General features: G+C 64.8%; 4 protein-coding genes across 4 annotated transcripts; all 4 read right to left on the bottom strand.

The window, feature by feature from the left end:
* Positions 1-3,865: 3,865 nt before the first annotated feature.
* EMIHUDRAFT_241616 (hypothetical protein) lies at positions 3,866-5,356 on the bottom strand (the record flags this gene model as incomplete). The annotated part of the gene is made up of 4 exons (XM_005773516.1): positions 3,866-3,977; positions 4,067-4,734; positions 4,803-5,071; positions 5,149-5,356. The coding sequence occupies 4 exons, from the start codon at positions 5,354-5,356 to the stop codon at positions 3,866-3,868; spliced, it is 1,257 nt and encodes a 418-aa protein (XP_005773573.1).
* A 1,385-nt stretch (positions 5,357-6,741) lies between these two features.
* Positions 6,742-7,110, bottom strand: EMIHUDRAFT_241618 (hypothetical protein; the record flags this gene model as incomplete). Its single annotated transcript, XM_005773517.1, has 1 exon — positions 6,742-7,110. The coding sequence occupies one exon, from the start codon at positions 7,108-7,110 to the stop codon at positions 6,742-6,744; it is 369 nt and encodes a 122-aa protein (XP_005773574.1).
* A 2,739-nt stretch (positions 7,111-9,849) lies between these two features.
* On the bottom strand, positions 9,850-10,596 carry EMIHUDRAFT_424709 (hypothetical protein; the record flags this gene model as incomplete). Its single annotated transcript, XM_005773518.1, has 2 exons — positions 9,850-10,289; positions 10,418-10,596. Coding segments are annotated over 2 exons (467 nt in total), but the record flags the coding sequence as incomplete, so codon positions are not given.
* Positions 10,597-11,543: 947 nt separating this feature from the next.
* EMIHUDRAFT_55753 (hypothetical protein) lies at positions 11,544-12,095 on the bottom strand (the record flags this gene model as incomplete). The annotated part of the gene is made up of 1 exon (XM_005773519.1): positions 11,544-12,095. A coding segment is annotated over one exon (552 nt), but the record flags the coding sequence as incomplete, so codon positions are not given.
* Positions 12,096-13,205: the final 1,110 nt, after the last annotated feature.

The following is a 13,205-nucleotide window of genomic DNA, read 5'->3' on the forward strand; positions in this document are numbered from 1 at the left end:
GCGCCGCACGGGCGCGGCGAGCCTCTGAGCGGGAGCGGAAGGTTTGCCTGTGGGAGGGAGGGAGGGAGGGTGGGAGGGAGGGTGGTGGGGGTGATTTGACTTTGCCCGCAGAGGCCGTCCCTAGCTGTGAACAGCAAAACGGGACAGTATCCAAAGGATATCCACCTCGAGAACCTCGAGAACAAAGAGAGGTCCCCTTCGGCCGCATGGAGCCTCTCACTGCGGTGCGGCGAGAGCCGGACCTATGGAACACGTTGTGCATGGTCAACCGATCTGGGAGCAACCAAACCCGCTTCCGCGCCGTCCTGGACGACGCACTCGTCTATCATCTACGTCTAGGCGATGCGTGCGGTTCGCTCGCAGCCTCGGGAACCTCGAGTGCGCTGGCGGTGCGAGACTTCGACGCAGGATTCCGAGCGTACGAGAGGTGGAACACGCCCGCCGAGCGCGTGCTGATCTTCAGAAACGCCGTCGCAGGGCACGGTGGGCTCATGGCGGACGGGGCATGCTATCCGCTACCACAGTTGAGCTGGGGCGACAAAACCGCGAGCGCGTGCCGGGCGCCCCGACCAGAACGGGCACGGACCAGGAGCGTCGAGCAGCTCGTGTACTTGCACTTGGCCTTTCACTTTGATGCTCCTGGGCACAGCATCTGCCAGCTCTTTCCCGCGCTCGCGCTCGCGCTCACCCATCGGATGCTTCACCGCCCGCTCGCGGGGCGAGGCACGGCGGCCTTCTTGCCTGCCTTCTTGCACACGGACCAGGATGTGCGCGTGGGCTGGTTCCGCGAGTGGGTGCAGCTCGTGGGTGGGCGCGGCATGGAGGCGAGGCTGCTCCACGGCGCCGTCTCTGCCAACCAGGTGCTCGTGCCCATGGGCACCGGCAATGTCCGGGGCGCGCCGCTCGCCTCGACGATGCGCACGACGCGCCAGCTGATCTGGCGCAATCTCGACGACCTGACCCGCCGCCCAGCTCCGATCGGCGGCGACGCGGCGATTGGTCCGCAGGTGGTCCTTGTCACACGGCACAACCAGAGTCGAGCGATCGCGAACGTGGATGTGCTCGTGCGGGCGCTGCACGGCTCGCTCGCGGCTGGCGAGTTGGCAAGGGGGCGGCTGCACCGCTTCGAGGACACACACTCCGCCATCGACCAGTGCGCGCTCTTCCGCGCCGCAGACCTGGTCGTCGCGCCCCACGGCGCCGCGCTCGCCAACTTGCTCTGCGCGCGACCGGGGACCGCTGTCGTGGAGCTGCATGCGCCGGTCTGGCGCCCGCCGGGACGGTCGGAGGCGCAGCCGAACATGGTCTTCCTGCACCTCGCGTGGCAGCTGGACCAGCCGTACTATGGCGTCCACGTGCCCGGGGCGACCTACACGGGTACCATGCACGTCCAAACGGCGAGAGTCGTCCACGCCATCCGCACCCTCGCCTCGAGAGGGTGGCTCCGAGCGGCTCGTCGAGAGCGTCGCGTGGGGCGAGACGCCCGCTGACCCTCGAGAGCCCCGCCACGCGCCCGCTGACCTCCGATGCGATATAGGTAGGTAGGAGAACCTACAGCTACACTGTACAGTGTGAACGTGAGGCCCGTGTCTGGCGAGTGTGAATTCTTAGACCGCGGTCACACGCTGCACGCAACACATACATGACGTTGTGAATATCGAGCAGTGTTTCTGTGAATAAATAAATTAATAAATGGAGGCCCTTTTGTGCGGAGATCAGCAGGAGGATGTATACGAAGAGATTAGGAGCAGCAGGGATCCGAGGGACCATGTGGAAGACGGCTAGTGATAGTCCCCCTGCTGCATCGGGAGGACGACCCCGGCTAGCCGCCGACCACACCCACAAAGAACCCTGCACAAAGATCGCACGGGCGGGGACCTGTTCTTTTTTACCCACCTCACAGTAGAGAGGTGTCTGTTTTTATTTATTTATTTATTTAAACCCTAGCCTTGGTGTCAGGTGAGGTGTGTGTGTGTGTGCGGATCTCATCTGCGGTGACCGGTGTGTAGAGGGTCTGGCGCGACCTCGCGTCGGGAGGGTGATGCGGCCCTCGCGCTTTGCCGTGTTTGCAACAACACCGCTTTTCATAAATGTACACACATAGGAAGCGCTAGCCGCGCACGAGACGACGCCAGAAATAGCAGTAGGGGGAGGGCTCCCAGGGCTTTCCAGCGGTCTGCCCAGACATGTATAGCCCCATGATCTCAAACCTTCCAGCGGTCTGCCCAGACAACCTGGCAGTGCGAGGGCCGGCCGACCTGGCGCTGGAAGGTCGACCTGGCGTTTGCACGGCTGGAAGGTCGACCTCCTTTTGGAGGAGAGGCGGGCGCTGGCCGCCCACCCACCGTCGCACGGGGGGACGTGGTCTGCGGCGGAAGTGGAGTGGGCGACGTGCTGGGTGCATGAAGATGAGCCGTGCGTTCGCCGGCAACGGCCAAGGCCCGGTGATGATGCCGTTCATCGATCTCATCAACCACGAAGGCGACTCGCCCACTTGCTCCGAGCACGGCCATCTTGTCGATGAGACGAGCGGCGAGTGGCTCGCCGAGGTGCGCGCGCTCCGCAGGCTGCGCGAAGGCGAGGAGGTGACATTTGGTCACTTGTAGTGAGCGTCGGGCGGTGGTTAACGTAACGGGGTCCCTTATGGTGGCCTGCAAGGGTAAGGTGTGGGAGCTCCACAAACCAGGTTAGGACGAGGCGAGCTCCTGCTCCAAGTGCTCCTGGTCGACGCGGTCGTGGCTGTTTGCAGGTAGGTCCAGCGCATGTGTGTGTCAGTCGCGCTGCAGCTCGCGGCATCGCGACCGCGAGCTCAGGCTCGCTGCGGCGTCGGACGCCACCGTCGCCTAGACTCCCCTGCGTCACTAGGTGCCTCCCCGTATCTGTATGTTGATGCCTGGCGTCTGTGCCCCGTCCGTGCCGCGTCCTGTGCCCCCGGAGTTCATTTATCTTTGGAGAGCGAGACACACACGAGAGCGCCTTCGTTGCTCTCTCTCTCGAGGTTCTCGAGGTGGATATCCTTTGGCCGCGTTGGGTAGCGAGGATTGGTGTGACGCGATCCACGCAGGCGTGAATTCTGACGGCCGACCGTCAGTGCACCGAGTTGCCCCTTCTCCGACTGCCCCGGCTAGTTCTCGAGGTCGCGCGGGGCCGACCCCTGTTCCCCCGAGACCTAGCGCGGGTGGGTTGGAGGGGGCTCGCTGCAGGGAAGGGCTGTGTAAGAAGCCGATCCCCGTAGTCCGCCCCGCTCCTCCCCATCGGGCCGCGTGAGCGGCCACGCCTCGCAGATTCGTTTTCGCGCCTGGGTCAGGCGCGCGGGGCATCCCCCGGGTCGCTCGACCAGCGATCCGAAGAGTGGCCGCTATGCGAAGGAAAGAGTGGGGCCCTCGGGGTACGCCTCGTCCGGCCCCCTCCGAGGGGGGAAGGGAATTGCGGGGTCCCCACGGGCGCCTCAGTTCGGCCGAGGGGGGGGAGGGGAGCAAGGGGGTGGGGGGATCGGGGCGGTGGGGAGGGGTCTCGGTTGCATGGGTCTAATACTTGCCTTTCGGGGAGGGGCCTCGCGCCGTGGTAGCGCAGTGGCGCCCTTCGTTGCAGGTTAGGAGAGAGGGATCTTTAGCAGGTTAGGTGACTGGCACAGTTCGGTCGGAAAAGAGCCACCGTCAGGGGCAAGATATGGGCGTGACAGGCCTTTACCCCAGTGTCGTGTGTGTCTCGCGCGTTGCGTGTTTCAAGAGAATGTATCGCGCGCCTTGCGGGGGGGGGCGCGCGGAAAAGAGGAACTTCTTAGCGCCATCGCCATGGTGCTGCAAGCAGCGCCGGGCGACGACGACCTACCGCCTCCCGGTCCCCCTCGGCACACCTCCGCTGCTTAATGTTTGACGACTTGAACCCGCGAAGCTTCCCCGTGCGCGCAGGTTACCTGAGTCAGCCTGTCGAAGCCTGAGTCAGCCAGCTGCCGCAGGTCGAGCGCGCGCTGCGCCCTGCCGCCCTCCTCATCGCCGAGGTCAAGCTGGTCGGTGAGGAGGTAGCGGATGAGGGCGGTGAAGGTGGCGAGGTCGGTGTTGCGCACCGTGACGCGGCGTCGCGCTCCTTCATGCCGATGCCGAACATGGTCCGAAAGAACACGGACCGAATGCAGAGCAGGTTCTTGCTCACGTGCTCGACGCGCTCCTCGTCATCGCCGACGATGAAGGTGACCTTGCCTTCTGGGAGGGAGGCGTCGCCGCTCATCTGTCCGAGGTCTGCCGCGAGGGTCGAGGGCGGCACCACGATCGGCGCGAAGGTGGGAGGCGGAGGAGGCGCCAACACGCAGACCTGGCGGAGGCCACCGTCATCCGCGCTGCAAACCAGAAGAGCGCTGCCGTCGGTGCTGATGGCGACGCCGAGTGGGTTGTGGAACTGCGCCACAGCGCCCACGCCATCGGCACTGCCCTCGGTGCTGCTGCCCGCGACAGTCGTCACCGCGCCCGTCGCCACCTCGACCCGTCGGATCTTGTGGTTGTCGTCGTCCGCAACGAACAGCGCGCTGCCGTCGGGGCTGATGGCGACGCCGCATGGGTAGTAGAACTGCGCCGCGCCGCCCATGCCATCAGAGAAGCCATAGGTGCCGCTGCCCGCCACCGTGATCACCGCGCCAGTCGCCAGCACCTCCACCCGGCGGATCTTGTGGTTGAAGCGGTCCACCACAAACAGAGCGCTGCTGTCCGGGCTGATGGCGACGCCGCATGGGTGTTTGAACTGCGCCGTGCCGCCCACGCCGTCCGCGCGCTGCTGCCGCGAGTGCCGCTGCCCGCAAGCGTGGACACCGCGCCCGTCGCCACCTCCACGCGCCGGATCTTGTCGCCGCCCCAGTCTGTCACAAACAGAGCGCTGCCGTCAGGGCTGATGACGACGCCGTGTGGGCAGAAGAACTGCGCCGCGCCGCCCACGCCGTCCGCGCTGCCGGGAGTGCCGCTGCCCGCAAGGGTGGTCACCGTGCCAGTCGCCACCTCCACCTGTAGGATCTTGCGGCCGCCAAAGTCCGCCGCAAACAGCGCGCTGCCGTCTGGGCTAATGGCGATGCCGCGGAGGCCGGCTTCTTCCAGGGTTGCCACGCTGCGCACGCGCCCGGCCATAGAGACGTGCAGCACCGAGTCATCAGTGGTGACGTACCAGGCGCCCGCGCGACGCTCACAACGCCAGTCACGTCGTCCAATGCCAGGGGGCCGTCCTCGCCCTCGAGCGGCAGCGTGGTGACCTGGCCGACGACGCGCACGCCAAAGAGGGGCGCCTCGAAGCCATCCGCGACCGCCACAGCCCCGCCGTCCAATTCGCCGTCCGCGCCGGCGGTGCGGGCGCGCTTGCGGGCGGCGGACGCCATGCTCGAGCCCCTGCCGCCGCGTTTAGAGGGCCGGGTTCGGGACAAGGGCTTGGTTCGGTATCGCTCCTGCGATGACTGACGTACTTACGTAGGGACGTCACGATGCGCTCCCTCCCCGATCTGACCGCCGCCGAGCCCTCGGGTATCGACCGCAAGGACCATCGGCCTCCGTGGCGCGTGGGACCCTCCCGGAGCTCATCTACACCATCGCCGCCAGCCCCTCGCCGCGGAAGCAGACGTAAGAGGTTTTAGCAACACTGTGTTTGTTGTTCAGACATACCTAATAAAGTAGCCAAATGAAAATATCTTACTTGCACTCCAAGTGGAAGTGCTCCCCAACTCTTCTCGAGTGTTCTCGCCGCAAAAGCGGCAATGCCGGCTCAGACTGTGAGCGCTGTCAGAGCGGTGTTTCAACACCGAGATCGCTCTTGAGGAAATATACATTGACGGCGGGGACGGGGACGGGGAGGGCGACAGCGACGTCGAGGTTGACGCAACCGTATCGAGAGCGCCACCCAAAAGGAGACGGACGGCCATGGAGGTCACCGAATGGAGGGCGAACGGCACGATACGAAAAGGCAGGGCGAGGCGGATGGAGAAAGAAGTGCCGAGGAGGCCATGGTGGAGGGGAGGGACGGGAGGACGAAAGAAGGGCGAGGAGGACGAGCGGCCCGCACAGGCCGCGAGCAGACAGCGCCTGCTGGCCATTTCGAGACATTCGCAAAGAACGCTATAGCTACATGGGAGGGCTTCGTGAAGGATGGATTGAAAAACATTCGAACAAAGAAGAGGCGACGGGAGGAACCGGCAGAGGATGCAGTGACGTGACCCCCCCCCCCCCCCCCCCCCCCCCCCCCCCACACCGCTCACCCACGCGCACTGGGCCTTGCACTTTGAATGCCGTGGGGCTCCTGTCGTTAGACGTGGAGACGCGAGCAGGGTCGCCCCCCCCTTCCTTGCCCCACCACCTCGTGTGTCGGTGGAGAAGTTTACGGGGTGTGGAGGGTGAGTTGACCAAGGGGTTGTGCGCCGGGCCCTCCTGCTCGGCTCCAGCCGGTAGACAAGTCTTGTCATCAACAGAGTAGATGGATCTGACCTCGGGGCCGATGTGACCAAGCGCTGGTAGCGTGGTTTAACCTCACACCCATGGTCTCACAGTGTGCCGGCAGTCGCCGAGCAGTGTCGCTCACACAAGCCGCAGCACAAGTGACTGAGGGCCAGTGAGGGCGAGCCCATCGCTGTCACAGCTGTGGCAGCCGCACAGTAGGCTGTGTCAGCTGTGCAGAGTGTGTGAGCAGCAGAGGAGCTGCTCTCAAGGCTTCTGTCGCAAAGAGCTGCATGCCACCGAAAGGCCGCCGCGCGATCCGAAGAGTCGAGGTTGCGCCTCACGTTGGCACGCGTGCGGTCGAGAAGGTCGGGGAGTTGCCATCGGTGAGCAGCACCTGTGATGCGCCGAGGCGCGCCGCCACGATACCGCAGAGCCCGGTGCCGCACCCAAGCTCGACGACTCGCTTGCCGCGAATTGCCGTGGACCCGTCGGGGTCGAGAGCCAGGTAGGAGGCCAGCGCTGTGCCGGCGGTCAAGACGGTGGTGCCTGGCCCGACGCTACCCTGCGCGATCGACACTGTGCCAACCGAAGGCCATGCAAACGCACGCGTGCTGTCAATCATGCACGGGTTGATGTAAGCACCAGTCACGATGGTCTCGATGAGGCAGCGGTCCTCGGCGACAGTCCGCAGCGGCACGGCGGGCATCAGCGTCAGCGTCGCGACGAGGCCTCCTCGTCCCGCCCGCCCGCCCGCCCGCCCGACCACCCATTCCCATCACCATCTCACATACTGTCTGCATGAATGCTTGCCCAGGTGTGAACAACACCTCGTGACCACGGCGCCGCAGGCGCCTGTTGATGGGTCCAGGTGATAGCCCTGGATGGGCAATGCATGTGCCTAGTTGGACCTCAGATCGCCCGACCGCGTCCCGGTGCTCTGTGGTCGGATTTGTGACGCCGCCGCACCGCGCCGCGGCCGGGGGCCCGCCGGAGGACGAGGATGGCCGTGACGGACCGGGAAGAGCTCTGGGAGGTAAAGTGTCAGTGTATATATTGTAGAGACCAACCATGTGCACAATATCTCTCAGTCTTGAGCACTTGAGCACTGGATAGGGTCGGTTCCGCATGGTACGGGACCCCTCGATCGTCTCGCCCAACTGGGGGCGGCAGCGCCAGCAACGAGCAAGGAGAGACTGGCGGAGGTTGAGCGGCTGAGTGCAGCAAGGGCCAAGGGCAAGAAAAAGGAATGTGGGCGTGGGCGATACGGGCGCCGCTAGGCTCAACGAGGAGATGCTGTGCGGTGTTAGAGAGCTCGTAGCGAGCTCGATTTTGGATGAGAATTTAGATGAGAAATCCCTCAATTTTGAGAAAAAACGCCAAAAAATCGGCGCCTGCGGCGGGCCAGCCGCGCCTGCGGCGGGCCGCTGGGGCTTCCTTCCCAGACCCCGTTTACACCCGAGCTATGCCCCACGACCTGAGCCGGAGCCCTGCTCGGGGATTGAACTGAGGGATGGGGCGGGGATCCTCCCTCTTCCCGCCGTCGATGCCGGGGCTCAACCAATCCGGAGAGGTCGTTACCATTCCTCCATAGTTCCTCTGGATCAGAGGTGTCGTGTGAACCCCCCAACCCCAGGGCCTCCAGGGCTCGCACCTCAACCTCTCAATATATCGTGGTGTACCTGTGTTAGTGCCAGTGCGCGCCAGTCCCGTGCCCAGTGTTGTGCGAGGGAGTTTTGTTGTAAAATTCTTCTCAATAACCCACTCTTTCCTTCGCATAGCGGCCACTCTTCGGATCGCTGGTCGAGCGACCCGGGGGATGCCCCGCGCGCCTGACCCAGGCGCGAAAACGAATCTGCGAGGCGTGGCCGCTCACGCGGCCCGATGGGGAGGAACGGGGCGAGCCCCCTCCAACCCACCCGCGCTAGGTCTCGGGTTTGACGCATGGGGTCACTCCCGCGAAACTCGTGAACTAGCCGGGGCAGTCGGAGAAGGGGCAACTCCGTGCACTGACGGTCGGCCGCCAGAAAACACGCCTGCGTGGATCGCGTCACACCAATCCTCGCTACCCAACGCGGCCAAAGGATATCCACCTCGAGAACCTCGAGAATCTCAATGAACCCACGTCCCACACCATGAGCTCCGGCGCTACTCCGGCTTGGTGTCCCGGAATATCAGCCTGTCACAGCACGGACGCATCCTGCACAGCGCACTGCTTGGGCCTGGGCAGCCGGCGCACGAAACTGAACGGTAATCGTTCGAGGCACACCAGGATCCTGCTCATCGGAGACTCACAGGAGAGGAATCTCGTTGGTGATATCTGCTGGCTAGCGGCTGGCCGCCTGGCTTCGCCTCAGCTCTCGCGATTCCAATCAGGGTGGGGTCCCACCGCATGCCACTTTGACGATGTCAGCGTGACCCTTGTCCAGATGCCGCACTTTGGCGTGGGTCCTGACTCGATGGTACTGCGCGCCGTCATGGAAGACGCGACGTGGGCGGCAGCAACACACGAGATGCCGACTCGGCTCTTCTTTCTGCCCAGCATCATGGCGGAGGTCGGTGGGCCGCCGACGCACATTGTCGCGCATACGGGCTTGTGGGACTTGCGCTGGCGGATGTGCCGCATCAGCACTCCCCGGGAGCTCGTTCGCACCCTCGTTGCCCGGGGCGGCGAGTACGAGGAGTGGGCACTCGGAAGGCTGCTGCAACCTTTGCAGATGATGTATCCGAACGCGTCGCTTGCGTGGCGCAACCTGCCGCGCATACCCGCCGATGCGGCCTCGGCACAACTCGTCATCCGCAAGCCCTTGTTCAATGGCACGTGCCTGCCCGAGGCGTGGAGCCAACAGAGCCTCGAGCTGGCCTCGGCGGCGGGCGAGCGCGCCGCGGCGCGGGCTAAGGTGCCAGTGCTCCCGCTAAGGAGCGAGGTTGACGACATGCTTTCGCGCTGCGGCGGCAAGATCACGTGGCGCGAAAGCGATGGCCTCGGCTGGCACCTGTCTCCCGTTGCGACAGTCAGGTGGGCGAGGCTGATCCTGGCTTGGGCCTTTGATCGGGAGCACAGGAGTCACGGGTGCGACCAGTGCCGCGTGGCAATGGATCGCACGACCAATGTGCCACAGTGTTGATCACCGAGCATAATACGTGGTGAGGGCAGACCGCCCCACCTCAGCAGTCTATGTCTACATGTTTCTACGTAGCGTCCCGCCCGTGGCCCCGTGCCATGTGCCGCACGGACCTTACCCGAACCTCTCTTCCCTTCCCACAGGTGCCGGTGCCGGTACGAGGGGTATATTGATATAATATATAGCTGATGCTCATCTTAGTGAGGAATACGGGGTGGGCGCGATAGAAATTGTGAGTTACGGCTGGACCTCTTGCCGGCTTTTGCCAGAGGCAGAGAGCATCTCGAGGGCGCTACCGCTAGAGGGCGCCTAGCGCCTAGGCCATGCGGTGTACAATGTAGACACGAAAAAATTAGGGCGAGGCACGCCTCCAACACTGCGGACTGCTCACGCGGGGGCCTAGTGGCCGCAGGAGAACCTCTGGCGCTCCGGAAGAGAGAGGAGAGGAGCACCAGGTATCCAGCCGCATGTAGACCTAGTCCACTGGTGGGCGAGAGTCAGCACCGAGGGCGCTGGATCTGGCCACTGGAGCCACGGCAACGCTTGGCGGCACGCATCCCGAAGCGACGTGCTTTCGCGCCGGCGGCTGCCCGGCCTCCGCTCTCAGATGGTGCCGGGGCGCTTCATGCGGGAGCCCTTGGTCTTGGGCGGAGGCGGCGCCTTCTTGAAGAGGTTCGCAAGGTTCCACTTCTCCTGCTCGCCCTTGGTGGTGCCCGAGGCGATGGCGGCGTCGGGCGCGCGCGAGCCAACGGTGTAGCCCCACCTGGATCGGGTTGCCAACACGCGTGACGTGTAGCCCCACCTGGATCGCCTGTGCGTGTGAGCGTGACGCCTTCGCCGCTGTGGCTGTCGGGTGTTCCTGTCGGAGTTGGAGCATCTATTCAGCCTCACAGCGGGTTGCCTTTGGCACCGGGCTTCTGCGGGCCGTCGGGTGCCTTGTACGCACCCCAGGTGCCAGTCTTGTACCCGTCCATCACGATGCTGCTCCGCGAGCCGCGGAGCGCAGACGCCGGCGCGGTGAAGGCAGCGGCGAGCGCGAGGCACAGCGCGAGGAGGAGGAAGCGGAACATCTGTGCGGTGTGCGGTGCGTCAGAAAGGTGAATGGCAACCTCTGGGAGCACCTGCGATCTGCGAGACGCACATCTCTTGAGAACAACCAAGGCGAGTCAGAGGGAGCAATTTCACACCAGCTGTTTCACAGCCTTGTTATTATTGAGAAGAAACTCCGTCCTGTGGCGCTGTGCGCTGGTCTGTGAGAGGCTGAGGTGCGAGCCCTGGAGGCCCTGGGAATGGGGGAGACTACCATCATGAGGGCAGGGGCCAGGCATCTCCTGTGGTGCATTCTTGGCAGCCAAGGAGCAAAGCACGCGGCCCTGGCTAGCTGTGGTGTGGCTGGGAAGCCGTGCTAAAGATGCGTGCCCGCACTAAAGATGCGGGAACCACATTAAATGTACTGCAGCTGCCCGCACCTAAAGTGAACTAAATGTGGCGCTAAATTGGAGATAAAACACACTAATTATGTGCTAAATATGTGCTAAATATGTGCTAAATATGTGCTAAATATGTGCTAAATATGTGCTAAATTTGTGCTAAATTTGTGCTAAATTCGCGCTAAAGACGCACTAAATACGCACTCGAACACGCACTAAATAGCGCACTAAACTATCACTAAAGTTCATTCACACGCACTAAATTTAGACCCGGGCGCCCTCCCTCGACTGAGCTTGTGCGTCTCGGGTCCGTGGTTGTGTTTTTGTGTGAGCAAGACCGAGGCCCCTCTCGGCGCACCAGAGAAACCAGAAGAACTTTGGAGATCACACTACTCGAGTACTCGAGTAGGCACGGGACTGGCACGCACTGGCACTAACACAGGTACACCCGAAGAAGAACAAACAAACCAAATGACGTGTGAGTGTTAGAGTTGTTTGGTATTGCTAAAAAGAATTCTACGAATACAAGCCCCTCTCACAGCAGACTGGCACGTCAGCACCGTCACGCCGCCCAGCACGCGGCGCAGCGTCTCCATGTCGACCGACGCGGTCGCCTCGTCGAGGACGAGAATGCGCGAGCCGCGCAGCAGCGCACGCGCCGTGCAGACGAGCTGCCGCTGCCCGGCGGACAAGTTGGCGCCCTTTGGCTCGATCGGCTGCAGCAAGCCGGCGGGGTGCGCGCCGCAGAGCGCCTCGAGCGAGCACTGGGCGAGGCACTCGCGCACGTCTGCGTCGGCGTGCTGCCCAAACGGGTCCAGGTTGCTGCGGAGCGAGCCGCTGAAGAGGGTCGCCTCCTGCGGGATGATCGCCAGCGCCTGCAGCGATGTCGACGCCGTCGATGCAGAGATGGAGCCCTCGGCCAGCTCGACGAGCCGGAAGAGCGCCGCCAGCAGGCTGCTCTTGCCGGCGCCCGTGCGACCGACCAAGCCAACCTTCTCTCCGCCCCCGACGAGGAGCTCGAAGCCGCGCAGCACGAAGGGCGTGCCGGGCCGGTACCGCATGCCGACCGACGAGAAGACGATCTCGCCTACAGGCGGGGCTCCGGGCGAGGCGTGGGGAGGGCCTACGAAGGGCGTGGCTGGCCGGCGAGAGGACGGTCTCGCCCCGAGCTGCTCCGAGTGTGCTCGCAGTGTACGCCATGGCCACCGCCGGCGGCATTGCTCTCGTGCAGCTAGGCGACGCAGGTCCATCAGCAGGGCTCAGCAGTTAGCTTACTAGCTTAAAAGTCTTCCCCGGCGGCGCCACTTGCGGATGGGGCGTCCGCCGCCGCACCCACTGCATCCGCCCCCGCTGCACCCGCGTCGCCATGACCACCAAGCTGCGTCGCCTCCTCCTCCTCCGTCGCCTCCGCGCTCTGCCGTTGCGTCGCCTCCTCCTCCTCCTCCTCCGTCGCCTCCGCGCTCTGCCGTTGCGTCGCCTCCTCCTCCTCCTCCTCCGTCGCCTCCGCGCTCTGCCGTTGCGTCGCCTCCTCCTCCTCCTCCTCTTCCTCCGCTGCGGTCTCTTGCTGCGCCGCCGCCTCCTCCGCCGCCGCCTCCTCCTCCTCCCGGTGCAGTGGCGGAGCAGCCTGCCCTGACCCGGCGGAGCAGTAGTCGAGCAGCGGCGCGGCCACGTCGCACCTCAGCTTGACCGCCACCAGCAGCGCCGCCGCCCCCGCCACCTGCGCCCTCCCGCTCAGAGCGAGGTCCGACTCCTTCTCGGCGTCCGCCTGCGGCGCGAGCTTCCGCACCGCCGCCTCGACCCCCTTCCCAAAGCCAACCAGCCCACGCCAGCCTCCGCCTCCGCCTCCGCCCCCGCCTCCGCCTCCGCCTCCGCCTCCGCCCCGCCTCCGCCCCCGCCGCCACTCCGCTCGGCGCCGCTCACCCGCCCGACGAGCCGCACCGCCAGACGACCAACCTCGGCGGGCAGGCCGGCGTCCGCGGCGAGCCGGCCGAGCAGCACCTGCGGGGTGGGGGAAGGGCGTGTGGAGGGTAGACGTGTCAGTGTGGAGGGCAGAGACTCGAGCAGCGCCTGCAGCCGGACGGGCGGGGCGCGCAGGTGCAGAGCCTTCCGGAGGCGCGTTGCGAGGAGGGCGAGCGAGTCGGCGGTCGGGAAGCTGCTGCCCGAGGAGCCGCTGCCGTACGGGCGGAGCAGGCCTGGCAGCCAGCGGACCAGCGGCAGGTACGCACTCGGCGCGGTGAGGGCGAAGGAGA

Source organism: Emiliania huxleyi (assembly GCF_000372725.1).
Source record: "Emiliania huxleyi CCMP1516 unplaced genomic scaffold EMIHUscaffold_336, whole genome shotgun sequence".
Lineage (NCBI taxonomy): Eukaryota > Haptophyta > Isochrysidales > Noelaerhabdaceae > Emiliania > Emiliania huxleyi.